The 27,807-nt window shown below is 38.7% G+C and overlaps 2 protein-coding genes and 3 pseudogenes across 2 annotated transcripts; all 5 read left to right on the forward strand.

Moving 5' to 3' along the window:
- Window positions 1-8,530: 8,530 nt before the first annotated feature.
- LOC148919959 (uncharacterized) lies at window positions 8,531-10,191 on the forward strand (annotated as a pseudogene).
- A 7,687-nt stretch (window positions 10,192-17,878) lies between these two features.
- LOC148919960 (serine/threonine-protein kinase BLUS1 pseudogene) lies at window positions 17,879-20,273 on the forward strand (annotated as a pseudogene).
- Window positions 20,274-22,294: 2,021 nt separating this feature from the next.
- On the forward strand, window positions 22,295-23,686 carry LOC103324151 (uncharacterized; annotated as a pseudogene).
- Window positions 23,687-24,249: 563 nt separating this feature from the next.
- Window positions 24,250-24,862, forward strand: LOC107880534 (glu S.griseus protease inhibitor-like). The gene is made up of 2 exons (XM_016792287.2): window positions 24,250-24,405; window positions 24,502-24,862. Exons 1-2 carry the CDS (start codon window positions 24,375-24,377, stop codon window positions 24,699-24,701), a joined length of 231 nt encoding a protein of 76 aa, XP_016647773.2. The 5' UTR covers window positions 24,250-24,374; the 3' UTR covers window positions 24,702-24,862.
- Window positions 24,863-26,436: 1,574 nt separating this feature from the next.
- LOC148919961 (glu S.griseus protease inhibitor-like) lies at window positions 26,437-27,011 on the forward strand. The gene is made up of 2 exons (XM_089047589.1): window positions 26,437-26,534; window positions 26,645-27,011. Exons 1-2 carry the CDS (start codon window positions 26,516-26,518, stop codon window positions 26,836-26,838), a joined length of 213 nt encoding a protein of 70 aa, XP_088903715.1. The 5' UTR covers window positions 26,437-26,515; the 3' UTR covers window positions 26,839-27,011.
- Window positions 27,012-27,807: the final 796 nt, after the last annotated feature.

A 27,807-nucleotide genomic window follows, 5' to 3' on the forward strand; every position in this document is an offset into this window, starting at 1 on the left:
CTTGATTCTCTCACCCTCAAGAACGGAAGGGTGCACCGGTCCCATTTGATTTATCTCGAAGTCCCGATCACAACCCACCCCATTTCCCCGGAAACCTCAAATCCGAGCGTCAGTTCTGTAACACCCGACCCGTTTATTTTCCTATTTAATCTAATTTAGGGAAAATATTTAATTATTCCTGGGTTAAGGGTGATTTTGGTCACTTTCTTATCCGGGAAGATTTTGGGACCGTGAGTGGTGTGGTTGCGTAGGTGGTACTGAGACGAAACCGTAGACAGTGTAGGCCTGAATCGGAGATTTAACGAAGTTTTGGCGATCAAAACTTGTTCGGTGGCAGAACCGTAATTATTTCGAAGAGTTTGGTAAAAATCAGATTTTCAGTTTTTACCCCTCACTTTCTCTCTCTTCCTCCAGCGTACTCTCTCTCTCTCTCCCGTTTCTCTCTCCCGACTTTCTCTTTCTCTCTTCGATTCTCTCGGCTCAAACGGAAGGGCCGACAGGTCCCATTCGACTCGTCTCAAGCCCGATCAAGACCCACCCAATTTCCCGGAAACCTCGACGTCGGTTTGGTTCAAACCGGAAGTTTCGGTTGTTGCGCCGTCGTCTCGCCGTCAATTCCGTGAACGGTGAGGTTTCTTCTCCTTTTACGTATTCTAGCGACTGTTGTTTAGGTTTGGATCGATTTTGAGTTTTGGAACCGAATTGGAAACCTAGGTTTTGGCCGGATTTCAATTTGAAATTCCGGCCACTTGCCGTCCGAATTGGATGTTGCCGTAGTTGAAAAAGTTGCTCCACTCTTCGAGTAGTATCTAGGATTGGAAGGGTGAGCGTTGGTTTGGAGATTTTTCCGTCGCCGGAAATCTCTCTACACACCCGCGCCTTTGCCGGCGCGTGTGGCGGCGCGTGGGCAAGGTGGGTGAAGTTGTTTTTCGTCCTGTTGAGATCCTTAGGCTGTCACGAGTGCGTAGGATTTCGCGGATCTCAATTTGGATATCGTTTGACTATCGAACGGATTTCGCATATTGTGCGTTATCCGGGTTCGATAAGTTCTGACCGTTGGATCGTTTCCAAATTGAAGTATGTTGATTTAGGTACTCTTAGAAACCTATAGGAATTCGCGGATCGTGAATTGGAGCCCCGGATGTTCCGATTCAAGAATGCGAAGTTTAGGAAAAGCGCGATCACCGTGCGATTGGGAAGCGAATTCCAATCAGAACCGAACCTTAGGATATTCCTTTGGACGTGAGCGCACCGGGAACTTGGGGATTTAAGTATTTTCTTTCGTGAATTTCCGTTTTGGAAGTACGTCTGTTAATCAAGGATTTGTATCTTGGAATAGGTACTTCGGTTGATCACTCTCAGCAGGGACCCTCACGGGGCGGGCACTTGGGATTACTTGTGAGTGGACTTTGTTTTAAGCATATGCATGGTTTTTATTTATGAAAGTTTTGTGCATATACTTTAAATGACGGTGACTTTGATGTAATAAGTCTTTGGTCGATGATTTGAAAATGTCTATATATCTTGGATATATATATTTTGAATATGAACATATATATTTGAGTATGATGATTATGTTGATATGGATTTTGGGATGGCTATCTATATTGTCTATGTATAGAGTATGAGAGGTTGTTGTGGTGAGATTGTGGAAAGATAGGAATTTGATGGATGGTTGTGAGATATGAGTATGGTAGGTGAGTACCCTTCCCTAGTTACTAGGCTTCCCACACACGTCGTTGGCAGTGCCGGTGGGGTGGGAAGGCCATGAGATTACTGGTCTCACACATGGCGTTGGCAGTGCGGTGTGTGAGACACTTTCCATACGTTGGCGGCGTATGGGGAGAGTATGTTTATTGCTTGAGTATCATCACACACGTCGTTGGCGGTGCCGGTGGGGTGATGATACGTCTGCGCTTCGTAGGACTTGATATGAGATTTGTGAGCTACACGTGTCGTTGGCAGTGCCGGCGTGTGAGCTATGGAGTTCCGTCCCCCGGTTGGACTACTCATCCCTGGACGCGGGTTCGGTTCAAAATCCTGCGTACCAGCCAACAATCCCCCGGTTGGATTGTCTCCCCGGTACATTAGTTTGGAGTGGAGTATATATATACTATACTAGAGTCCTAGCTATATGTATACTTATATATGGGTATTTACGGGTGTTGAGAGTTGCATATATTTTGGGAAATGAGTTGTGAGCCTGAGTTGTGGAGATGTTTTGGACTTTGGGATTTTTGTGTTTGAGTTTTGGTTTCTGAATTGTGAAACTGCATGCTAGAGCATTATTTTTACATGGTGGGGTTACTATGTTGTTTTTAAAGTGAAACTTTATTTCATCCACTCACATCTTTCTGTTTTGCGCCCCAGACATGAGTTGCTCCCTGAAGGCATTCGAGCAAGTCACGAGCTCGAACTTGTCGTCATTAATAGGGTCTGTATAAATTCTTTCTACTCCCCTGTTTGTTGTAAACAAATTCTGTAGACGCTCTGTTATTGCCCATGTTAGGCTACTACTTGAGGCCGGAGGCCATTTTGTGTTGGATTGTAGTATGTTAAAAGCATCTTGTGCAGTTGGCTTGTTTATTGATGTAAATTATTGCGGGTTGTTTATTTTGGTTTGAGCATTTTACAGGAGACTCTGCCAAAATTTTGGTAGATTGTCTTGGGTTTTAGTGAGTGGGCCCGGCATCGGTATGATGTCGGCACCAAACGGGTCCGCCGATTCTGGGATATTCCGGCGAGTCTGTCGATTCCGATGGTTCAAACCGGATTTGTCACGGCATTGCGCCGTCGTCTCCGCCGTCGTCTCCGCCGCCCAATCCCGGGAAATAGGTGGGCTTTCTCCCTCATTTTATCTGCTTTAGCTGTTTATGGGGTAGGTTTGGATCGATTTTGAAGTTTGGAAGTTGATTTTGAAACCTAGGTTTTGGTCGGTTTTCAATGTGAAATTCGGCCACTTGCCGTCCGAATTGGACGTTGCCGTAGTTGAAAAAGATGCTCCATTCGTCGAGTAGTATCTAGGATAGGAAGGGTGGCTCGTGATTTGGAGATTTTCCGTCGCCGGAAATTTCTCTACACACCCACGCGGTGCCGGCGCGTGTGGTGGCGCGTGGGCAAGGCTGGTGAAGTTTCTTCTTATCTTGATGAGATCCTTAGGTTGCCACGAGTGCGTAGGATTTAGCGGATCTGAATTTGGATGTCGTTTGACTATCGAACGGATTTCGCATATTGTGCGTTATCCGGGTTCGATAAGTTCTAACCTTTGGATCGTTTCCAAACTGAAGTATGTTGATCTAGGTACTCTTAGAAGCCTGTAGGAATTCGCGGATCGTGAATCGGAGCTCCAGATGTTCCGATTCAATAATTTGAAGTTTGGAGAAATCGCGATAACCGTACGATTGGAAGCGATTCCCAAACCTGTAACCGGACCTTAGGATATTCCTTTGGACGCACACGCACCGGGAACTTGGTGATTTAAGTATTTTCTTTTGTGAATCTCTATTTTGGAAGTGCGTTATATTAATCAAAGGTTCGTATCTCGAAATAGGTATTTCGGTCGATCATTCGCAGCAGGCAGGACCCTCTCGGGGCCGGGCAACAGGATTATTTGTGAGTGGACTTTGTTTTAAGCATATGCATGGTTTTATTGATAAAAGACTTGTGCATAGATTTTAAATGTGATTTTGATTTAATAATTATTTGGTCGATGGATTTGAATATTCTTATGCGTATTGGCAATATATTTTGAGTATGGATATATATTTGAGTATGAGGAATATGTTGATATGGATTTTGGGATGACTACCTATATTGTCTATGTATAGAATATGAGAGGTTGTTGTGGTGAGATTGTGGAAAGATATGAGTTAGAGGGATGGTTGTGTGATGTATGAGTATGTTAGGTGAGTACCATTCCCTAGTTACTAGGCTTCCCACACACGTGCGTTGGCAGTGCGGTGGGGTGGGAAGGCCATGAGATTGCGGGTCTCACACATGTCGTTGGCGATGCGGTGTGTGAGACACTTCCCACACGTGTTGTTGGCGATCGACGTATGGGAAGAGTATGATATTGCTTAGTATTATCACACATGTCGTTGGCGGTGCGGTGGGGTGATAATACATCTGTCGCGTAGGACTTGTTATGAGATTTGTGAGCTACAAGTGTCGTTGGCGGCGTGTGAGCTATGGAGTTCCATCCCGGTTGGACTACTCATCCTGGACGCGGGTTAGTGTTCGAAATCCTGCGTACCGCTAACAATCTCCGGTGCTGGATTGTTTCCCGGTACATTAGTATGGAGAGAAGTATATATATTATATTATATTATAGTTATATATATATATATATGTGGTTACGGGTTGATGAGAGTTGCATATCTTTGGGAGTAGAGTTGTGGTTTTGAGATTTGGAGATTTGTTAGATTTTGGGATGATGTGTTTTGAGTATTTTTTTTATGAATTGTGAACTGCATGCTAGAGCATTATTTTTACACGGTGGGGTTATTATGTTGATTTAAAATGCAAACTTTATTTTTGTCCACTCACATATTTCTGTTTTGCGCCCCAGTGAGTTACTTTTGGAAGCGTTCGAGTAGGTTGCGAGCTCCAAACATTGCATCGATAGATAGGGTCTGTGTAAATTCCTTCTACTCAACTGTTAGTTGTAAACAATTCATTAGATGCTCTGTTATTGCCCATGTTAGGTTGTTACTTGAGGCCGGAGGCCACTTTGTTTAGGGATTGTTGTATGTTAAAAGCATGCTGGCAGATGAGATTTATATTATGTAAATTATGTAGGTTGAATATTGTTGGGTTTGAGCATTTTACAGGGGAGACTCTGCCAAAATTTTGGTAGGATGTCTTGGGTTTTTAGTAAATGGGCCCGGCATCGGTGTGATGTCGGCACCAAGACGGTCGCCCGGTTTGAGAAATTGAGGCGGGTCTGTCGGGGTTCGTGTTTGGGTAAACACAGATGGCTTGGTTACTAGGGTTCCTGTAATTGGTTAACTTAATTATTAATATGTTATGCAAACAAGGAGTTGTAATATACTCCATGCATCATTTCTATTGGTTAACTTAATTATTAATATGTTATGCAAACAAGGAGTTGTAATATACTCCATGCATCATTTCTGTTGGAAGCAGCCAATTTTTTTTTTGTTATCTCAATGTATTCTGTGTGAAGCTCAATATATATAAGAGTGGTTTGATAAAGTTGACAGTAGTTTTCTTTTTCTCCTTTCTTCTTCTTTCTGTTCTACCGCAGTAAAGGTAAAGCTCAATATACAACACTTCAAAACATTGAAAATGGTGATAAATAAATCTCTTAACAAGGGCTAGCTAGTAATAATTGTAATATGAAAACCTTAATTAGCAAATGCATTCAAACTCAACCTCAAAAAAATCATCATCAACTACCGATGATTGGTCGACTTGAATTCCAAGCCAACGAGAAAGATTCTTTGTGCAGCAAGCCAATTTTCATGCCTCCAAATGTCTCACGCAATGGAAAAACAGAATACTTCAAAAAAATGTGAGTTTTTGAGCACCCTTAAACTAATTTTGCATGGGGAAATTACTAAAATTGATATTTTAACAGATTTCACCACCCAAGTAAACTATAGTACATGAAAAAGGCGTCTGCATGACCCGATGAGGACACCGGACACAGAAGCATGGTTGATAATGTTGACCACCTCTGTAACACCCCGACTCCAATTATTTCCTATTCTAATTAAATTAAGAGAAATTATAAATTTACTCTTGGGTTAAGGGTAAATTTGGTCAATTTCTTATCCGAGAAGATTTTGGGACCACGAGTAGTTTGGTTGCGTAGGAGGTACTGAGACGAAATCATAGACAAAGGCGGTAGGCTTGAATCGGAGATTTAACGAAGTTTTGGCGATCAAAACAAGCTCGATGGCGGAATCAGAATATTTCAAGAGTTTGGTAAAATCAGATTTTTCAATTTTACCTCACTCTCTCTCTCTTCAGCGTACACTCTCTCTCTCTCTCTTCCGTTTCTCTCTCCCGACTCTCTCTTTCTCTCTCTTGATTCTCTCGGTTCCGAACGGAAGGGCCGCACCGGTCCCATTGGATTCGTCTCGAAGCCTCGATCACAACCCACCCCATTTCCCGCCGCAAACCCGATTCCAAAGCTGGGTTCGACCGGTTTTTCTCCGGTTTTCACCGCGACGGCGCAGCGATTCCGGCCAGTTTTTCCGTCGAGTGTGGTATGTTTTCGAACCCTCTCAGTATGCTCTAGCTGATTTTGGGGTAGGTTTGGATCGATTTTGAAGTTTGGAAGTGATTTTGAAACCTAGGTTTTGGCCGGTTTTCAATGTGAAATTCCGGCCACTTGCCGTCCGAATTGGACTTGGCCGTAGTTGAAAAAGATGCTCCATTCGTCGAGTAGTATCTATGATTGGAAGGGTTGTTCGTGATTTGGAGATTTTCCGTCGCCGGAAATTTCTCTACACACCCGCGCTGCCGGGCGTGTGGCGGCGTGGGCAAGGCTGGTGAAGTTGCTTTTATCTTGATGAGATCCTTAGGTTGTCACGAGTGTGTAGGATTTTGCGGATCTCAATTTGGATATCGTTTGACTATCGAACGAATTTCGTATATTGTGCGTTATCCGGGTTCGATAAATTCTAACCGTTGGATCGTTTCCAAACTGAAGTATGTCGATCTAGGTACTCTTAGAAACCTATAGGAATTCGCGGATTGTGAATTGGAGCCCCGGATGTTCCGATTCAATAATTTGAAGTTTGGGAAATCGCAATTACCGTACGATTGGGAAGCGATTCCCAAACTCGTGTAACCGGACCTTAGGATATTCCTTTGAACGTATGCGCACCGGGAACTTGGGGATTTGAGTATTTCCTTTTGTGAATTTCCGTTTTGAAGTACGTTATATTAATCAAGGGTTCGTATCTCGAAATAGGTACTTGTCGACCATTCACAAGAGAGACCTCTGGGCGGCGAGCAAATTTGGGATTATTTGTGAGTGGACTTTGTTTTTAGCATATGCATGGTTTTATTGATAAAAGACTTGTGCATATATTTTTAATGGTGATTTTGATTTAATAATTATTGGGTTGATGGATTTGAAAATTCTTATACGTATTGGCAATATATTTTGAGTATGGATATGTATTTGAGTATGTTGAATATGTTGATATGGATTTTGGGATTGACTATCTATATTGTCTATGTATATAGTATGAGAGGTTGTTGTGGTAAGATTGTGGAAAGATATGAGTTAGAGGGCTGGTTGTGAGATGTATGAGTATGTAGGGTGAGTACCATTCCCTAGTTACTAGGCTTCCCACACACGTCGTTGGCAGTGCCGGTGGGGTGGGAAGGCTATGAGATTGCGGGTCTCACACATGTCGTTGACATTGCCAGTGTGTGAGACACTTTCCATAAGTGTCGTTGGCAGTGCCGGCGTATGGGAAGAGTATGTATATTGCTTAGTATCATCACACACGTCGTTGGCGATGTCGGTGGGGTGATGATATCGCTCTGCGCGTAGGACTTGATATGAGCAAGGATTGAAATATCGGCCGATACACCGACATATCTGTCGATATATCGGTATTTTCAACCGCCGACACCGATATCTGGGGTAAGGCCATATCTTCCCTGATCGACGATATATCCCCGATAAGTGCGATATTCCGATATTTTGCCGATATCCCCGATATTTCCCGATACCCATAATATAACCCAAAAAAAAATCAGAAGTTTTGAAGGCAATTAAAGCAAATTGAAACCCAAAAATAGTTAATCCTTGTTCAAAACCAAACTGTAATCATGTCAACATTTTGTTTACAGTTTGAATCTATAAATGAGTCATTAAAGATTGTTCAAACCTTGGTAGTTTTGAAGGGTGGGCAAAGAACTGTTCAGTTTTGTCACACATATAGTAAAACCAAAAACAGTTCTTGTTTTTCAATCCAGTTGGAAGCCTTATGTGTTTTGCAGATTCATGTATGTGATTATAAAAGTCTTGGATGTTATATATCCATGTACTTCGATAGTCCTTTATGAATTTTTCAAAATGACAGTGGCTTGATAAAAGGAACAAGAGAATTTTGAGTTCCACATGGCCATTAAGTAATGAACAATAAGTCTAAATTGATTATTTGATCAAGTGGGAGAATGTAAGAAGGTTTATTACATTAAACCTACTAAAGTGATCTTCTAATCAACTTAGGATTACAAAGACTTATTGTTTATTAGGAACTCAAAACCTATCTCGATTAGGCAAGCCTCAAACAAAGTGTTCAATAAGGATAATGAAGGCTTAAGGGTTCCTAGTTCTACAAGGATTGGAATGGATTAATCCTATAGCATGAAGGATATCTCTAAGTGTTTCTTGATGGGCAAGACACTTAGAGAGATGCATATAAATAGAAGGCTCCCTCCTAGATCCGAATAACACAACACAGCTAAACAGAAATTCACCCATCAGAGTTATAGCTATAAGGATCGGATTCTCAGGAGAAGAACTTCTATACCTTGCCAATCTGTTCCAGCATCATCCAATCTGCGCCAGCACCATGTCAGACTCAGGTTAGTGTTAAACATGTTATGGCTTTAAGGAATTAACATGTGGTATCAGAGCAGGTTATATCATGTTATACCTAACAAAACTCGTGCAGGAAAATTGAGAATAAATAACTGACAGTTTCAAGTTATAAAGTATGAACATGATAACAGTATAAAGTATGAACTTTATCATGTTCTTAAAGTTTTCTACAGATCATTGCTTACAGTTCTTGTGCCGTGATTGAGTAAGCCAAAGCGACTCAACCATTGCATGATCACTATACTCAAGGTTTATGATCAGAATTTGCACCATGATGCAAAACATGTCGAAAGGCTTTCTGTCCAAAGATGTCAGCAGTTTGATATGTCTTGCATCATGGTGGATCGACATGGAATATGGATAGATATGGATTAGTGAAAGGTTTTCTTCTGTCTAAAGATATAGAAGATGTTTTGCTCAGGAAATCCACATCTACTCGTTTTCCAGTGTCAATAAGCATGCTTGAATCATTGTCCAAAGATGTGATTAAGTATGTTTGATTAAAGTTCTGGGGATATTTATATATAAAGTGCTTATCTTGTTTTAAACATGTACAGTCAATCATAACTCGATTCGAACTCTCACTGGCTCAAATTATAAGAAATGGAGAGAAGATGTGGAAATTGCTCTTGGACTTCTGGATTATGAGATGGTTCTTACTGATGAAGCTCTATCAGTACCTGCGATTGATGCATCTGCTGAGACTAAGACTAAATATGCAAAGTGGATTAAGGCCAACAAAATGGCAATTCTGATCATGAGGAGGTCTATTTCGGAAGAGGTCAGAGGCGTATTATTGAAACTGAGAGTGCTAAGCTATTCATGGAAGCTATTGCAGAAAACTTCCAAGGATCCAAGAAAGCTGAAATTGGTTCACTCATGAGCCAGCTGACAGATATGAAATACAATGGAGAAGGCTGCATAAGAACTCATATTCTGAACATGGTTGAGATAGGAAACAAGCTGAAGGCTCTAAAAGTCCATGTGGATGAAACCATGATGGTGCACTTTGCTATTAATTCTCTACCTAGCATTTTTAGACAACTGAAAACTACTTATATTGCTCAGAAGGAGATATGGTCAGTTGCTGATTTGATAGGTATATGTGTGCAGGAAGAACAAAGTATCAGAAAGGACAAAGGAAAAGAACAAGTGTATTTGGTGCAGGATACTAAGTTTAAACCAAAGGAATGGACCAAAAACAAGAACACAGATAAGCAGCAAAGGAAAGATGAGTCTGCAAAGGGCACGGGTCCAGTAGGTTTGAAGTGTTTCTTCTGCAAGAAATTTGGACATTTAAAGAGAGATTGCAGAAGATACAAGCGCTGGTTGGACAAACAAAAGGGAAAAGGGATTCAAAACAAAGAGGGTGCCAAACAAGGATGACTTGAAGGTGTTCGTGGGAAATGGAGAAAGAGTTAGAGTAGATTTTGTTGGTTTAGCTAGTCTTGAGTTGGAGTCAGGTTTTATTTTGGAATTAGTTGATGTCGTTTATGTTCCTTCTATGACAAGGAATTTGTTATCAGTTAGCAAGCTTGTAAAATCAAACTTACAGTTTGATTTTGATGAGTCTGGTTTCTCCATTTTCAGAAATAAAAGTTTTATTGGTAATGGATTATTGATCGATGGAATGTTTCGTTTGAACTGCAAATTACCAAATCAAAGTACAGAGATGATAAATGTGTTAAGTTCAAAACAGCCTTGTAATGCAGAATCTTTCACACTATGGCATAAGAGACTTGGACATGTCTCGAAAGAAAGAATGAATCTCCTATGCAAAGAATCAATTCTCCCACCACTTAATCACCATGAACAAGATAAAACATGCATTGAATGTGCAAAAGGAAAGCTAACAAATCTCAGAAAGAAAGGGGCAATAAGAAGTGAGAAACTACTTGAGATAATACACACAGATATCTGCGGACCTTTTCCAGTTAATACACATGATGGTTTCAGTTATTTTATTACTTTTACAGATGATTTTTCAAGATATGGATATGTGTATCTGATAACAGAAAAATCCAAAGCACTGGAAATGTTTAAAATCTACAAGGCAGAAGTGGAAAACCAGCTGGATTCTAAGATAAAAGTTGTAAGATCAGATAGGGGTGGAGAGTTCTATGGCAAGTTCACAGAAAAAGGAAGAAATCCAGGACCTTTTGCAAACTTCCTACAGCAAGAGGGCATTGTTGCACAATATACAAATCCTGGAACACCGCAGCAGAATGGTGTTTCAGAAAGAAAAATAGAACCTTAATAAAGATGGTGAGAAGCATGATGTGTTGTGCAAAGCTTCCTACTTTTCTATGGGGAGAAGCTTTAAAAACTGCAAACTACCTTGCCAACAGAATTCCCACCAAAGCTACAAACAACATACCCTACGAAATCTGGTGTAAAAGAAAGCCTAGCTTGGCTCATCTAAGGACACAGGGATGCAAAGCAGAGGCAAAGCTGTACAATCCTATGCAGAAGAAACTTGATTCCAAAACAGTGAGCTGTTTCTTCATAGGATATCCAGATAGGACAAAAGGTTATAGGTTTTATTGTCCTAAAAATAACACTAGATTTGTGGAAACACAGAGAGCAATTTTTATTGAAGAAGAGGAGGAAGGATTAGATGAAACAGATTTTGTTTTTGATGAAGTTTTGGAAACTAAGGAAACTGCAGCTGAAAACCAAACAAGAGAAGTCACTATCTTACCTTTTGATGCCTTGAAGAAAACCAGCCAGAACGCTCCAGATCAGCCATAATCGGCTCCAGATCAGCCAGAATGGAAGAAATGCAGACAGATCAGCGATCGGCTCCAGATCGGCGGCTCAGTTACACTCAGGAGATCACAGAGACCTAAAAGGCCAGCCTTGTCAAATGACTACTTTGTTTACCTGCAAGAATCAGAGCATGACATCAATACTGAGGAAGATCCCTGCAACTTTCAAGCAGGCCATGGAAAGTGACAAAAGTTCACAGTGGTCTGCAGCCATGGAATCTGAACTAGAATTAATGAGCAAAAATGGAGTATGGAAACTAGTTAATTTGCCATTAGGATGCAAACCTATAGGATGCAAGTGGGTTTATAAAACCAAAAGGAATGCACAAGGACAAATAGACAGGTATAAAGCCAGATTAGTGGCAAAAGGTTACACACAAGAAGAGGGAGTTGATTACAATGAAACTTTCTCCCCTGTATCAACTAAAGATTCATTTAGAGTCATAATGGCTTTGGTTGCTCATTTTGATCTGCATTTTCATCGGATGGACGTTAAGACAGCTTTCCTAAATGGAGAACTGATTGAAGAAATATATATGAAACAGCCGGATGGTTTTGGCTCAAAAGGGGAAGAGAATTTAGTGTGCAAGCTGCAGAAATCAATATATGGTCTAAAACAGGCATCAAGACAATGGTATCTCAAGTTTGATGAAGTTGTTAAGTCCCAAGGCTTCATTGATAATCCATTGGATGAATGCATCTATATGAAATTCAATGGAAGGAATTTCATCCTCATGCTGCTATATGTGGATGACATTCTGCTAGCAAGTAGCAATCAGTCCATGTTACATGACACTAAAAGGATGCTGTCCGATCACTTTGATATGAGTGATTTGGGAGAGGCAAACTATGTTCTTGGAATAGAAATCAGCAGGGACAGAGAAAGGAAAATGATCGGCTTATGTCAGAAGGCATATATTGAGAAAGTGCTTAGAAGGTTCAACATGGGAAACTGTACAGGATGTGATGTTCCCTTCTCAAAAGGGGATAAATTGAGCAGTGAACAATCTCCTAAGACTGAGCAAGAGAGATTGGAGATGAAGGACAAGCCCTATGCATCACTAGTAGGAAGCTTGATGTATGCACAAGTCTGCACTAGACCAGACTTGGCATTCTGCATAAGTGTTCTTGGCAGATTTCAGTCTAATCCAGGTCAAGCACATTGGATTGCAGGCAAGAAAGTATTAAGATATTTGCAGAGAACTAAAGAGTACAAACTGGTCTATAGAAAGGTTGAAAATTTGCAGCTGGAAGGATATGCAGACGCAGACTTTGCAGGATGCCAAGATACTAAGAAATGCACATCAGGAGTTGTTTTTCTATTTGCAGGTGCTGCAGTGGCATGGAAGAGCATGAAACAGCAGTATGTGTCAACCTCCACTATGCAAGCAGAATTCTTAGCAGTTTATGAAGCTACTTCAATGGCAATGTGGCTTAAAAATTTCATGTCTATGCTAAGAATTGTGGATTCAATACAGAAACCGATTCAGTTATGGAATGACAATACTGCGGCAGTATATTTTGCACAAGGAAATAAGAGATCAAATGGAATGAGGCATTTGCATTTAAAGTTCTTATCTGCGAAGGAAAAGATTCGAGATGGAGAGACTGCTCTAAGTCACATTGGCACAGATTTTATGATTGTAGATCCTTTGAATAAAGGGTTGCCTAATCATGTTTTTCACAGGCATGTGGCAAGCATGGGATTGCAATTCAGTTTTGATGCCTAAAGTCAGTGGGAGTCAGTGGGAGCTAGAGTTCTTACAGTTATGTTTTAATTCTGATTTTGTTAACTAGTTTTATCTAGACAGTTTTATTTTGCAGATTTAATTGAATTGCTTTTATACAATGTTCTGCATTTGCTATTTATGGATGACAAATAGAACAAAGACCAAACTGTAATCATGTCAACATTATGTTTACAGTTTGAATCTATGAATGAGTCATTAAAGATTGTTCAAACCTTGGTAGTTTTGAAGGGTGGGCAAAGAACTGTTCAGTTTTGTCACACATATAGTAAAACCAAAAACAGTTCTTGTTTTTCAATCCAGTTGGAAGCCTTATGTGTTTTGCAGATTCATGTATGTGATTATAAAAGTCTTGGATGTTATATATCCATGTACTTCAATAGTCCTTTATGAATTTTTCAAAATGACAGTGGCTTGATAAAAGGAACAAGAGAATTTTGAGTTCCACATGGCCATTAAGTAATGAACAATAAGTCTAAATTGATTATTTGATCAAGTGGGAGAATGTAAGAAGGTTTATTACATTAAACCTACTAAAGTGATCTTCTAATCAACTTAGGATTACAAAGACTTATTGTTTATTAGGAACTCAAAACCTATCTCGATTAGGCAAGCCTCAAACAGTGTTCAATAAGGATAATGAAGGCTTAAGGGTTCCTAGTTCTACAAGGATTGGAATGGATTAATCCTATAGCATGAAGGATATCTCTAAGTGTTTCTTGATGGGCAAGACACTTAGAGAGATGCATATAAATAGAAGGCTCCCTCCTAGATCCGAATAACACAACACAGCTAAACAGAAATTCACCCATCAGAGTTATAGCTATAAGGATCGGATTCTCAGGAGAAGAACTTCTATACCTTGCACTGCCAATCTGTTCCAGCATCATCCAATCTGCGCCAGCACCATGTCAGACTCAGGTTAGTGTTAAACATGTTATGGCTTTAAGGAATTAACATATCTATCATGTTATACTTCTTATAACAATCCTTTTATAATATTCATGGTCATGTCATTTAATATATATACATGTAATTAATACTATTTTTTTAGTTCTAAATTAAATCATGTAATGCATATGCAGGTAAGTATGTATTTCCTGAGCTGTTGGAAGTTGGGGTTGGGGGGGGCAACAATTGAGAGGGAGAAATCTTCGGTCAACATTGAGGTGGTGGTGGAAGGAACCATTGTCCCCCCAGATTTCGTATGCATACCTGATAGGGTTCGTGTTTGGGTCGACACAGATGGTTTGGTTACTAGGGTTCCTGTAATTGGTTAATTATATTATTATTAATATGTTATGCAAATAAGGAGTTGTAATATACTCCATGCATTATTTGGGTTGGAAGCTGTCAGTTTATTTTTGTTATCTCAATGTATTCTGTGTGAAGCTCAATACATATAAGAGTGGTTTGATAAAGTTGACAGTAGTTTTCTTTTTCTCCTTTCTTCTTCTTTCTGTTCAACCGCAGTAAAGGTAAAGCTCAATGTACAACAGCTTTACTCTTCAAAACATTGAAAATGGCGATAAATAAATCTCTTTACAAAGGCTAGCTAGTAATAATTGTAAACAAAAGCCAATGGGATTGATTCTCCGTGCTGCAAGCCAATTTTCATGCCTCCAAATGTCTCACATTGGCCAATGGCATTGATTCTTGAGCACCCTTAAGCCAAATTTTCAGGGGAAAATTACAATCTTCAGGAGCATCTCGTATGTATTGTGATAATCATGCGGCATTACATATAGCAGCAAATCCAATCTTCCATGAGAGAACACGACATATTGAGATGGATTGTCATTTTATTCGTGACAAAATACTTGATGGTACTGTTTCTACATGGCATGTGAATTCTTCACAACAACTAGCTGATACATTTACGAAAGCTTTGGGCAAGGAGAAGTTTTCAGCTATGTTACGCAAGTTGGGTGTTCTTGACATTCACCCTCCAACTTGAGGGGGAGTGTTAGAAAGTAAATGTATTTTAGATAGGAAAGAATTTGTAATTGATTCATATATCCAATCCTTCCCTTAGATGGAATTCTTAGATTGTAGGATTCCTTATTGTACAAGGAAAACTCGAGTATATATCTCTATGTTATTAATGAAATATCCATTCAAGCCAAATATATTTTTCTACAGTATTGGCTGTTCAAAAGTAGAGACCCTAGGGATGTTTATATTTTAACTTTGTACTGGATTTATCTATATTCTTTGGAAAGGATGGTGAACCTTTTTCAGTGGATTTGATTACTAGGCGATGCAATCTTAGTGCGCTCTTTCTCTAATAAGAGCTGTTGATGACGACGTGTGGCAAGAAATTCGAAATTTCAAGAAATGCCTGATTATGATGTTTGCAAAGCAAGAGGAGGAAGTAGTGTTTCTTGAAATGCCTGATTATGCTTTTTGATCGATTGGCCATGAACCTAATGTTTGATTGTTAATATTTGATGCCTCAGGTTTCACTGGACATCTGGGTTTCATAATATTTTATGAAACATCCTTTCAATTAGTAAGAATGAAAAGTTCTCAGATTTTCCAACCACTTTGATTGTTATAAATTAACATTCTTCCTATAAGTTTTGAACTTCAATTATATCAGGAAATGTTATAGGATTTGAAAACAAAGGTCTGGCGAGTGGGGACTTACGTGTTAAAATAAGTATAGCCGGTCGGCTATACTCCTCCTTGCGATTATATCCGCCTAGAGATTATGATATTTTCAAAAAGTTGACAGTAATTCCCTTAATTCTTCTCTATATTTCTTGTTTTTGTTTTTGCGAGTGTATAAAAAAAGCTACAGAAGTATTAATTTGTTATGCCATAAGCTAAACTGGGATTTGGAAGGACCGAAATCACTACTCTGTTTTGGTAATTCTACTATATTTATATTTGGTAGAGCCTTGGAAGGACGCTTCTTTCCAAATGATGAATTTAATTTGCTAAATTTCAAATTTTAACATCCTTTTAAAAAAAAAAAGGTTTCAAGTCAATTATATTAAGAAATGCCAAGTTTTCAAGTCATCCAAACGGAGGGTTATTATTATTGTTATTATTTTAATATTTTTATGTCACATAAAGGATCATCTAATTAAGGACGTGAATCGTGCAACCAGCTGACTTTGTTCTATTTTATTCACACTTGTATAAAACATCCTTATATATACTGTTGACCAAGTATGTGTTCTATTTTATTCAAGGACGTTACCTCTAATTAATCTATCTTTTTTCACGCTATCTGACTACAAAGACTGGCACAGTTTAACAATTTCACAATATGAATAGTTATCTTATAGTCACAAGATAGCCCAGTTTTTGCATAACCAACAAAGTTGACAATGTTGACCAACTCAAGCGTTACAATATGGGGGTGTTTGATTTCCAAACATCAATATTATATCTTGCTCCAATGGCTGCTCTGGTGATCTTGAACATGTCTTCCTTTGCAATTGGGATTTCTAGAGTCATCTTTTTGGGGGAGTTGGACAAATTTGTCATACCTTTGTCATTTTGTTGAACCACCCTATCGTTGAAGGGATGCGGATAAGGAAAGACGGGGGTCGCATTCCACCATCAATCACATTACTCTCTGCCATAGTTTCCTTGATTTTCTATTTTTGGGTTCTATTATTTTCATGTAGCAAGGCCAATAGGGACATGGCTGGTGTCCATGATATTTCCATTTTTCTAAATTAATAATATGGTTTGTATGCTTTTATTGTTCTTATTATGATTCTTTAATACAAGCGATAGTCTAAATTATAAGGAAAATGAGGTTTTTCGCACACATTATTAAAGGTGTCAAGATGGTTCAAACATAAAACCATTGTTTTGCAAGTCAAGGTTATTTTCTTTTCTTTTTCAAGTACAGGCGAAAGTCTAAACTACAGGAGATGATGTGTTTCTCACACACACTACTATAATGTCATAAAGGTTCGAAATTGGTACCACTAGTATGCAAGACAATACCCTTTTCTTTTATTCATTAAAGAATTCTACTGTTTTTGCCTTCAAATTAGGCTTTCTATTTAGTGAAGCCATAATATGGACGAAATTTCACCAATAATTGTGTTTGATAATGACCAGAGCTAAGCCCAATAAGTTTGGGTTGAACCTAGCCCACCAATATGGAAGAAAGTCAACATAATTTAAGCCCGACATGTTTCGCCTGCACAGCAACATTGCATTAACAATAGGATGCCTCTCCATGACCGCGCCCATAATACTTCTGGACCTCTCTCTCATGTTGAGCGCCCTTTCAGAATCACTCTTATGTGGCAAGAGAAGAGAAAAAGCTTCAACCATTGACTTCAAGTTTAATGATTTTTTTCGTTTAATATTTTTCCTTGTTTTAATGTTAAGAAAAACTCAAATTTTTCCTTGTTACCCCCAAAAAAAGTCCAAATTATAAAAGAATGACACGTTATTTTAAACTTGAATTATTCATCAATTCTAACAAATGTATAATTTGTTTTTTATTTATTTTATAATTATGACAAAAGTATTACTAATTATGATAACATCAAACTTTTGGTGGACCCGTTGACCAAAAAAAAAAAAAAACTTTTGGTGGACCCCTCAGTGTCTAACACTCGATTAATTCTATCACAAAACATAAATAATAGGATTAAACATTGTTAAAAGACTTCCTTCCCAAGAAAATGCTGACATGGCAAATAACTGTATTATCTTAACCAACCCAACTAATTGCAATTACATGCAATAACTTGCTTTAAGCCCCCAACTCTGGAATGTTAAAAGGCTAAAAGCAGAGCTGTTCAACACTCACATGCATCGTCCCAAAGCCACACTCACCGCCTCATCAACCTTTCTCAGGATTTCTGCTTAAACCCCTATTTTTCTTTTTCTTTCCATAACCCATCAATCTCCTCCAACAAAACCCACTTCCCAGAATTCAGAAAAACCCAATTCAGTTCATCAAGATCTCTGCTTTTTTTCTTCTCCAATGTCGACTTCTTCTTCTCACCAAGAAAACCCGGAACCCAAGAAAGTCCAATTCCCATTGGACTCAACTGCGTACCAAATCCTCGATGAAATTGGCTTCGGCGTCAGCGCTGTTGTTTACAAAGCCATATGTTTGCCGATGAACAACACAATCGTGGCAATCAAGTCCATCGATCTCGATCAATCCCGGGCCGAATTCGACAACATTCTACGTGAAACCAAGATGCTCTCTCTTCTTTCACACCCCAATATCCTCAGCGCCTATTGTTCTTTCACTGTGGACCGTCATCTTTGGGTCGTCATGCCGTTCATGTCCGCCGGGTCTCTCCAATCCATAATCTCCTCTGCTTTCCCCGACGGCCTACCTGAGCCCTGCATTGCCGTCGTCCTCAGGGAGACACTGAACGCCATGTCGTATCTTCATGACCAAGGGCACCTTCACAGAGACATCAAGGCTGGTAATATCTTGATTGACTTCAATGGGTCGGTTAAAGTTGCAGACTTTGGGATTTCTGCTTCTGTTTATGAGGCCAATTTGAGTGGAGAGTCTTCGATTCGGTTAAACGACGTTGCTGAGACGCCGTATTGGATAGCGCCTGAGGTGATACACTCGCATAACGGCTACGGATGCAAGGCGGATGTATGGTCTTTTGGCATCACAGCTCTGGAATTGGCTCGTGGGGGGCCTCCTCTGTCTAACTTGCCTCCTTCAAAGTCTCTGCTTTTGAAGATCATGAAGAGGTTCGGCTTTTCGGATTATGAAAATCGTCAGGACAAGAATTACAAGAGCAAGAAGTTCTCTAAGGCCTTTAAGGACTTGGTGGGTTGTTGTCTTGATCAGGACCCGAACAAGAGGCCCACTGCGGAGAGGTTGCTGAGGCACTCGTTTTTCAAGAATTGCAGGGGCTTGGATTTTCTGGTAAAGTATGTGCTTCTGGGTTTGTCCAGCGTTGAGGAAAGGTTCAAGAAAACCAGGAGTTTGGGTGGGCTGATGAAGGAGAAGGGTATTAATGCTGAGCATGACGAGGATGAAGAGGAAGATGATGAAGGTAGCTCAGCGAGGCAGAGGGCTAAGCACAGAAGGATTAGTGGGTGGAATTTCAATGAGGATGAGTTTGGTCTCGTCCCTGTGTTCTCACTTGAGCCTCAAGGCGATTCTGCTGTGAAAATGGTTCGGTTTGGTGGAGAAACCATCATCCAGGACAGGGGAGTTGAGTGGAGTGAGTCGAATCCGAGTTCACCGGGTCGGGTTGGGGAGGAGGCCAAGAGTGAGAATGTGGGTGTGATAGGAGCTGAGAGGGAAGCAACGGCGGTGGGTGAGCATAGTGAGAATGTGGGTTAGACAAGGGGATTGTTGGGTGGCGGTGGTGTTGATGAGGAAGCCCTAATGGGTGCCCTGAGTGGAAATGTGGGCGGTGGTTTGGATAGGGAAGCACTATTGGGTAAGCTGGCGGATTTCTTAGGGAGCTTGGATGAGCAGAGGCAGAAAATTCTGAAATTGTATGGCCTGTTGAGAAGGGGGGAATCTAGACAGGTGATCAGAGAGCAGCAGGTGGGGCAAGTGATTGAGAGGCTGAGGGCGGAGTTGGAGAATGAGAGGGAGAGGAATTTCCAGTTGGATATGGAATTGGAGATTCTAAGGATTCAGATTTCTGGTGCATATAGCAGCACTGGGGCTGGTATTGATTGAGATATGTGAGTTGAATTTTGAGGCAGGACATGCATGCATATTTGCAAACTGCAAGAGAGTTTTGCTTCTTGATTAATGGTGAATTCTTGGCATGCTTTTGTGTCTAGTTGTTCTCATACAGAAGAATACAGATTCCTTTGTTGTACTTTTGATGGACAGCATTTCATCTATTGAGGTCATTCATGCAAATTGCCAACATCTTGTATCGGTCTCATTGTTTTCACTATTGATACTGATACAAAACATTTATAACATTTGTCTGTCAGAGTCCGTTTGTTTTCTTATAAAGGGATATTAGGGAGTGCGAATGCTAAGAAGTTACTTAGGAATATGAAAAGAGTCATCCGTTGTTTTAGGAAACATTAGAAGTCTGTTTAGGGAGGAGGAAGAATCATTAGTAAGCAAATTGTAAAAGAGACAGAACCTGCAGTCTTGAAGATCTCATTTCGACAGAACAATCTAGGTTTGGAGTTATTTATCGACTACATCATGCCGTTTGTAGGCAAAGAAACCATCAAACAGATGTGACCAATGCGTTCTAGAAATATTCCAGCAATAGCAGCCATTAGCAGAGATTTCAGGCTGGCACAAAGACCCTGTTTTATCGTCGGAGGGCCAAAATATTCATGACATCCAATGAAAGTCAAAGGCCCCGTTTGTTTTCTTATAAAATAATAATAGTATGGGTCAGGAATACTTAGAAATTATTTATAAATGTTAAATAGTCATCAATGTTTTGTGGGAGCATTAAAAGTCTGTTTTAGGGAAGAAGAAGTATTGATATTTTCGATATTTCTCCTTAAGAATCGAGACTTGAACAATGTATAGCCGTGCGTTTATTCTACTTAATAATAAATAAAAAATATACAAATTTATAAATAAACCCAATCCTAGACATGTATTTATAAAAAAACCCAAGCACTATTTAAACATAGAAACACACCCAAAATCAACCCCAAAGTCAACTTTTTGGGTGTGTTTATAAATGAGTTTTGAGTGTGTGTAATGATGGGTTTTGGGTGTGTTTATATGTTTAAATAGTGCTTGGGTTTTTTTATAATTTCAACCCCCATTTTGGGTGTTTTAGTGAAACTCCCTAAAAAATAACCCTCATAGGTGCATTATTTATACTTTATAGATGTTAATTTGGTATAGCTGCATGATTATACGAAATTTTTACAAATTACAAGTTAAAAGTTCAACCACTATATAATATTTGTATTCAATAATATATGTATAATACGTTAATTTTGTGTGTATTATTGAAATTTTTATTAAAAAATACTTGTATTAAATATAAAAAATACATACGTACATGTTCATTACGAATATTATATGTCCACTTTTTAAAAAATTGTGGAAAAAAAGAGTATAGCCGTACGGCAATACGATTTCTTTTAAAAATAGGGTATAGCCGGTCGGCTATACTATTTCTTTAAAAATAATTACGTATATATTCAATACCAGTATTGTACGTTCACTTTTTGAAAATTAGGGAAAAACACACCATACCAGCACGGCTATACTATTTCTTTTAAAAATTAGAAAATAAATTACCCTCCTAGTTGCATTACTTATACTTTTATAATTTGGTATAGCCGCGCGGCTATATGAAGAAATGTATTTTATTCAGCAAAATTTTGGCAAATTACAACTTAAAAGTTCGGCAATTATAAAATATTTACAAATTTATAAATAAACCCAATCCTAAACATGTATTTATAAAAAAACCCAAGCACTATTTAAACATAGAAACACACCCAAAATCAACCCAAAAGTCAACTTTTTGGGTGTGTTTATAAATGGGTTTTGAGTGTGTGTAATGATGGGTTTTGGGTGTGTTTATATGTTTAAATAGTGCTTGGATTTTTTTTATAATTTCAACTCCCATTTTGGGTGTTTTAGTGAAACTCCCTAAAATATTTTAATATATATTATTTGTATGCAATAATATATGTATAATACGTGAATTTTGTGTGTATTATTGAAAATTTTGTCAATAATACATATATTAAATATGAAAAATACATATGTACTTTTGTTCAATTTGAGTATTTTACGTTTACTTTTGTAGAAAAACATCGTATAGCCGGTCGGCTATACTATTTTTAAAAAATTAGGACAACCAAGTATAGCCGTCCGGCTATACTATTTCTTTTAAAGGCTATAATATTTCTTTTCAAAAATTAGAAAAAACCGAGAAAAAGAAACTCACTCAAATGTCTACATATTTATACATTAACAAACCAATATCCCATATTTATAATAACTTTAAGTGGTTATCTGTATCTGTACTAGGTCTTGTGACCTTTGTGTTGGTCAGTCCTTATTTAGTTAGGAGTTTTGTTCCTTACTATGTTAGAATTTTGGTTACTTACCTATTTTGCCTTATTGTAATTGAGATTTATTTCCTATAGTGTATAGGGTTAACACATCTTTATACTTCTTTATAAATACTTGAATATATATTTGAGAATTCCCCACACTTTATTTGACATGGTATCAAAGCAGTGACACCAATATTGAGAGACAGAGAGAGCCATGGCAGCTCGAAAGCGAGCTTCAACAGACTCGTCCGCACAAACCAAACCAAACGAGACCACCATACGACCCAAACCCAAAGAACCTCCATTAACAGACCCGCCAATTGCACCCCCAAAGTCAGGTGTAATTCTCAAGCTCACGCTCTTCTTCTCAATCCCATACTTTTACCTCATCTTCTATCACTGCAAGATCGAACATGAACTTCGAAAATCGATTCTCATCAATGCGGCTCTCAGCCTTGCCGGGTTCTTCGTCACCGTTAAGATGATCCCCGTGGCTTCCAGATACGTTCTCAGGCGCAACCTCTTTGGTTATGACATTAACAAAAAGGGTACCCCGCAGGGCACTGTCGAAGTGCCTGAGTCATTGGGTATTGTTGTTGGAATTGTTTTCTTGGTCTTGGGAATCCTATTCCAGTATTTCAACTTCACTGCAGATTCAAATTGGCTAGTCGAGTACAATGCAGCATTAGCATCCATATGCTTTATGGTATTGCTTGGATTTGTAGATGATGTTCTTGATGTACCTTGGAGGGTGAAATTACTACTGCCATCCATTGCAGCTCTACCTCTGCTGATGGCCTATGCTGGACATACAACTATCATCATACCGAAGCCTCTTATTCCATATGTTGGGCTTGAGGTTTTGGATCTAGGATGGATGTATAAACTATACATGGGCCTTTTGGCGGTTTTCTGTACGAACTCCATCAACATTCATGCGGGCTTGAATGGTCTTGAAGTTGGGCAGACAGTCGTCATTGCATCTGCTATTTTAATACACAATATCATGCAAATCGGAGCATCTGCAGATTCTGAGTATAAGATGGCACATGCATTCTCTTTATATCTTGTCCAACCCTTATTAGCCACCTCGTTGGCGTTGTTCTCTTACAACTGGTATCCTTCTTCAGCTTTTGTTGGAGATACATACACATACTTTGCTGGGATGACGATGGCAGTAGCTGGGATTTTAGGCCATTTTAGTGAAACACTCCTGATTTTCTTTGTCCCTCAAGTATTGAACTTTCTCTTGTCACTGCCCCAGCTTGCCGGCATTGTTCCATGTCCACGGCATCGTCTTCCTAGGTTTGATCCTGGCACTGGACTGCTGACTGGGACAAATGATGGGACGCTTGTAAACTTTTTTCTAAGACGATTTGGCAGGATGACGGAGAAGTCGATTTGCATCTGTCTTCTAGTTTTCCAGGCCATCGCTTGCTGCTTCTGTTTCGTGCTGAGATTTTTCCTTGCTGGCTGGTACAAGTGATGCGGAAGAGACGCAATACCTTTGGCTAATTTATTAACATTCATGGACTATCCACGCACATTTCCTTTCCGGTGGAGGAAGCATGTTGTATTATTTCCTGCAAGCGGGTCCAAGCCAGGGATGCAAGAGTACATCTTTTAGATTTATTTCCTATTGTACTTAGGATTAACACATCTTTACACTTCTTTATAAATACCAACATATTGGAGAAGAATACAATCTGAATATATCTGAGAATTCCCATACACTTTATTTAACATTTTGTGCTTGAATTATAAATGCAACCTATTGTCTTTATCACCAAAAAAAGAAAAAAAGAAATCAGATTTTCCAAAAAGTTTTCAGTTTAACGGGTCAAATTCATGAGCTTTTCACAGCCGGAGGTGTGGTTGTCATAAAATAAGGTTATCCCCAACTATTTTCCCAAATTTTGTCAACAATACCTATCATCTAAGTACGTGTATCGTTCAAAGCAGAGTTCATGGGCGACAAAATAATACAACTGTTGATTGACCAAATGCTATTCTGCGTTTGGTATACCAAAACATTATTCTTCATTTTGCTTCTACTGTTAAGGCCACCGATCGGGACAATGTTGGCGATCGATTATACAATGTGTGATATACAAGCAAAGTTTTAGTCAATAAAGAGCACCCACACCCAACAAGCTATAAATATGCATTCATTTCTTCTCTTTTCTCACACCATTACATCACATCATCACAATACATTTAAGAGAAATACTACAACTCTAAGCTCAAACTTAGAAAAAAGAAGAAGAAGAAGAAGAAGCGAGAATGGCATCTGATCAATGTCAAGGCAGCACAGGTAAGATATATATAACAGGCCTTTCGTAATATTCATGGTCATGTCATTTAATATATATACATGTAATTAATACAATTATTTTTTTGTTCTAAATAGGTAAGTATGTATGGCCTGAGCTGCTGGGAGTGGAGGGGACAGTTGCGGAGGCAACAATTGAGAGGGAGAATTCTACCGTCAAAGTTGAGGTGGTGTTGGAAGGAACCATTGTCCCTGCAGATTTCGTATGCGCACCTGATAGGGTTCGTGTTTGGGTCGACACAGATGGCTTGGTTACTAGGGTTCCTGTAATTGGTTAACTTAATTATTAATATGTTATGCAAATAAGGAGTTGTAATATACTCCATGCATTATTTGTGTTGGAAGCAGCCAATTTTTTATTTATTTTATCTCAATGTATTCTGTGTGAAGCTCAATATATATAAGAGTGGTTTGATAAAGTTGACAGTAGTTTTCTTTTTCTCCTTTCTTCTTCTTTCTGTTCTACCGCAGTAAAGGTAAAGCTCAATATACAACACTTCAAAACATTGAAAATGGTGATAAATAAATCTCTTAACAAAGGCTAGCTAGTAATAATTGTAAACTGAAAACCTTAATTACCAAATGCATTCAAACTCATCAACCACCGATGATTGGTCGACTTGAATTCCAAGCCAACGAGAAAGATTCTCTGTGCATGCAGCAAGCCAATTTTCATGCCTCCAAATGTCTCACACATTGGAAAAACAGAATACTTTAAAAGAATGTGAGTTCTTGAGCACCCTTAAACCAATTCTGCAAGGGGAAATTACTAAAATTGATATTTTAACAGGTTTCACCACCCAAGTAAACTATAGTACATGAAAAAGGCGTCTGCTTGACCCGATGAGGACACCGGACACAGAAGCGTGGTTGATAATGTTGACCACCTCTCCAACAGACATGTGTTCTATCCATTTGAGTCTCAGCTCTATTAGAGAAATGGCAAATAATTGTGGTTTAAATAGAGAAAAGACCTGCTCTTAAGATTACTTACTTAGAGCTCACAGATCCAATTCTTAGACTGAAAAAATATGGGGGCAAAACAGAAGTGATGAAACAGAATTTCACTTGGGGCTGGCTGTGTTTGAAACTAAAACCAAAGAAGCACTGAAATAACACTATGAATTCATCTATAGATGCAATAATACAGCTAATTTTACTGTTTCATCAATTTAAAGCTAGTGCACTGATCCTGCTGTAAATATAAGTTGCTGAAAATTGATTGTTACAAGAGGGGATTAAATGTTTCAAATCAGAGGGTCAAATTTGATGAGCTAAACAGTTTTGTGTCTATCTAGCTCCAGCATGATATTAGCCGAGGCAAAAGCCCTTCCCGTGCTCATGCCAGACCTTAAACTAGTCCAATATAATTGTTCTATTTGAAAACTGAAACAAAGAAGAAAAATTAAGATATGGAGCAACTCTTCTCAAAATCTCAAAAGGAAAGGTGCTGAGTTGGAATCCCATTCTAACTAAGGATTCTTGTGGTTCTGGAGGAATGTTTGACTTTTGCAGTCAACCCTAGATTGCTCAATCAATAAAGCAAGCAAAATTGTTCAACCAACCAAACCAAGATGCGAAATTTGAAATGATGAGTTTTTCTTAGCTCCCAACATTTTTTTCAAATAATGTTCAAGTTTATTATATGTACCAGTCAAACGCAGATTTTAAAAAATCACATGAGCGTTATTCCTCCTTATTTTTCCAATTTTATTTTACATGTATTTCAGGTTTTGTCAACAGAACTTATCATTCAAGTAGGTGATGTGATGAATCGTACAACCAGATTTCATTACCGTCAATAAAACTGACTTTATTGCTGTTATTTGACCAAGTACGAGTTCTTCATTTTTATAACAACAAAAATTTATTGTTCGTACATGTTTAAGTTCATACTAGCGAGATAGTTAATCTTGGCGACGAGGCATCCAATCGAAATAGTCAATAATGACCAGCCACAAGCTATCTCTCCAATGTTTCACTATAAATATACATCTCTTCCTGATGCCAATACCTCACAAACAAAACATTGCAAAGAAAGTGATATCTTATTCAGAGAGGAAAAGTTTGCATATTAAAACAGAAAGCAAGGATGTCATCTGAGTGTCAAGGTAATGAACAAGTTCTTCTGTACGATTACAGATGCCACTAATATAAGCAAAATTACTTGTATGGTGTCTTTAGTCCGCAAGTTTTAATTTTTGAGTTCATATATATGCAGGTAAGGATACATGGCCTGAACTTCTGGGAGCTCAAGGGACTGATGCAGAAGCAACAATTGAGAGGGAGAATTCTTCGGTTGATGCTCAGATCGTGCTAGAAGGGACTGATGTCACTAAAGATTTCCGGTGCGATAGGGTTCGCGTTTGGGTTAATACTGATGGCATTGTTACAAGGGTCCCTACAATTGGTTAAATTAGACTCCAAGGACTTCACATCAGGGTGGTTTGAAGAAATTTACGTGAAATAAGGAAATAAGGAATTCTATTCTCCATGCATTTGTATAATTGTTTTCGAACATAATTTGTTTTTCTTTCTATGTATTCTATATGAAGCTAATAACAACGGTTTGATAAAGTTGACAGTAACTTATCTTCATCTCTTCAATTAGTAATTGTTTCTGCTCAACCAGTAAAATAATAAGTAGGCATGGGTTGGAAATTGGCTTTCTATTTTGGTGTTTGGAATACCACTCAATCTTTAATCCATGTCCATCAACGAAGCCTCTAAAATTCATCAATAGATGCAATACAGCTAAACCCAGTTGGGAAACAAAAAGAAAATAAAATGATTGCAAAATCAAGAGGCTACTGCCAAACTGAAACTTATTTTTTTTCAGCCAAACGAAGTGCTCTGCTAAAAGAAAACATCATTTACCAAATATTGTACTGTTATGCACTAAAATTTCTTTGGGGAGGGACAACCTCACGAAAACCCTATGAGTCATCTGCAACGCACAAACGATGATCAGTTCCATCAGCCATCACACTATCTATCATGTTATACTTCTTATAACAATCCTTTTATAATATTATTCATGGTCATGTCATTTAATATATATACATGTAATTAATACAATTATTTTTTTAGTTCTAAATTAATTCATGTAATGCATATGCAGGTAAGTATGTATTTCCTGAGCTGTTGGAAGTTGGGGTGGGGGGGCAACAATTGAGAGGGAGAAATCTTCGGTCAACATTGAGGTGGTGGTGGAAGGAACCATTGTCCCCCCAGATTTCGTATGCATACCTGATAGGGTTCGTGTTTGGGTCGACACAGATGGTTTGGTTACTAGGGTTCCTGTAATTGGATAATTATATTATTATTAATATGTTATGCAAATAAGGAGTTGTAATATACTTCATGCATTATTTGGGTTGGAAG

Source organism: Prunus mume, linkage group LG2 (assembly GCF_029339155.1).
Source record: "Prunus mume cultivar Tortuosa linkage group LG2, ASM2933915v1, whole genome shotgun sequence".
NCBI classification, from domain to species: Eukaryota; Viridiplantae; Streptophyta; class Magnoliopsida; order Rosales; family Rosaceae; genus Prunus; species Prunus mume.

Bases quoted from the DNA above. Each gene is read 5' to 3' on its own strand.
- LOC107880534 (XM_016792287.2), top strand. From the start codon at position 24,375: ATGGCATCTGATCAATGTCAAGGCAGCACAG. The intron at 24,406-24,501 runs GTAAGATATATA...TGTTCTAAATAG, and splicing joins TCAATGTCAAGGCAGCACAG to GTAAGTATGTATGGCCTGAG.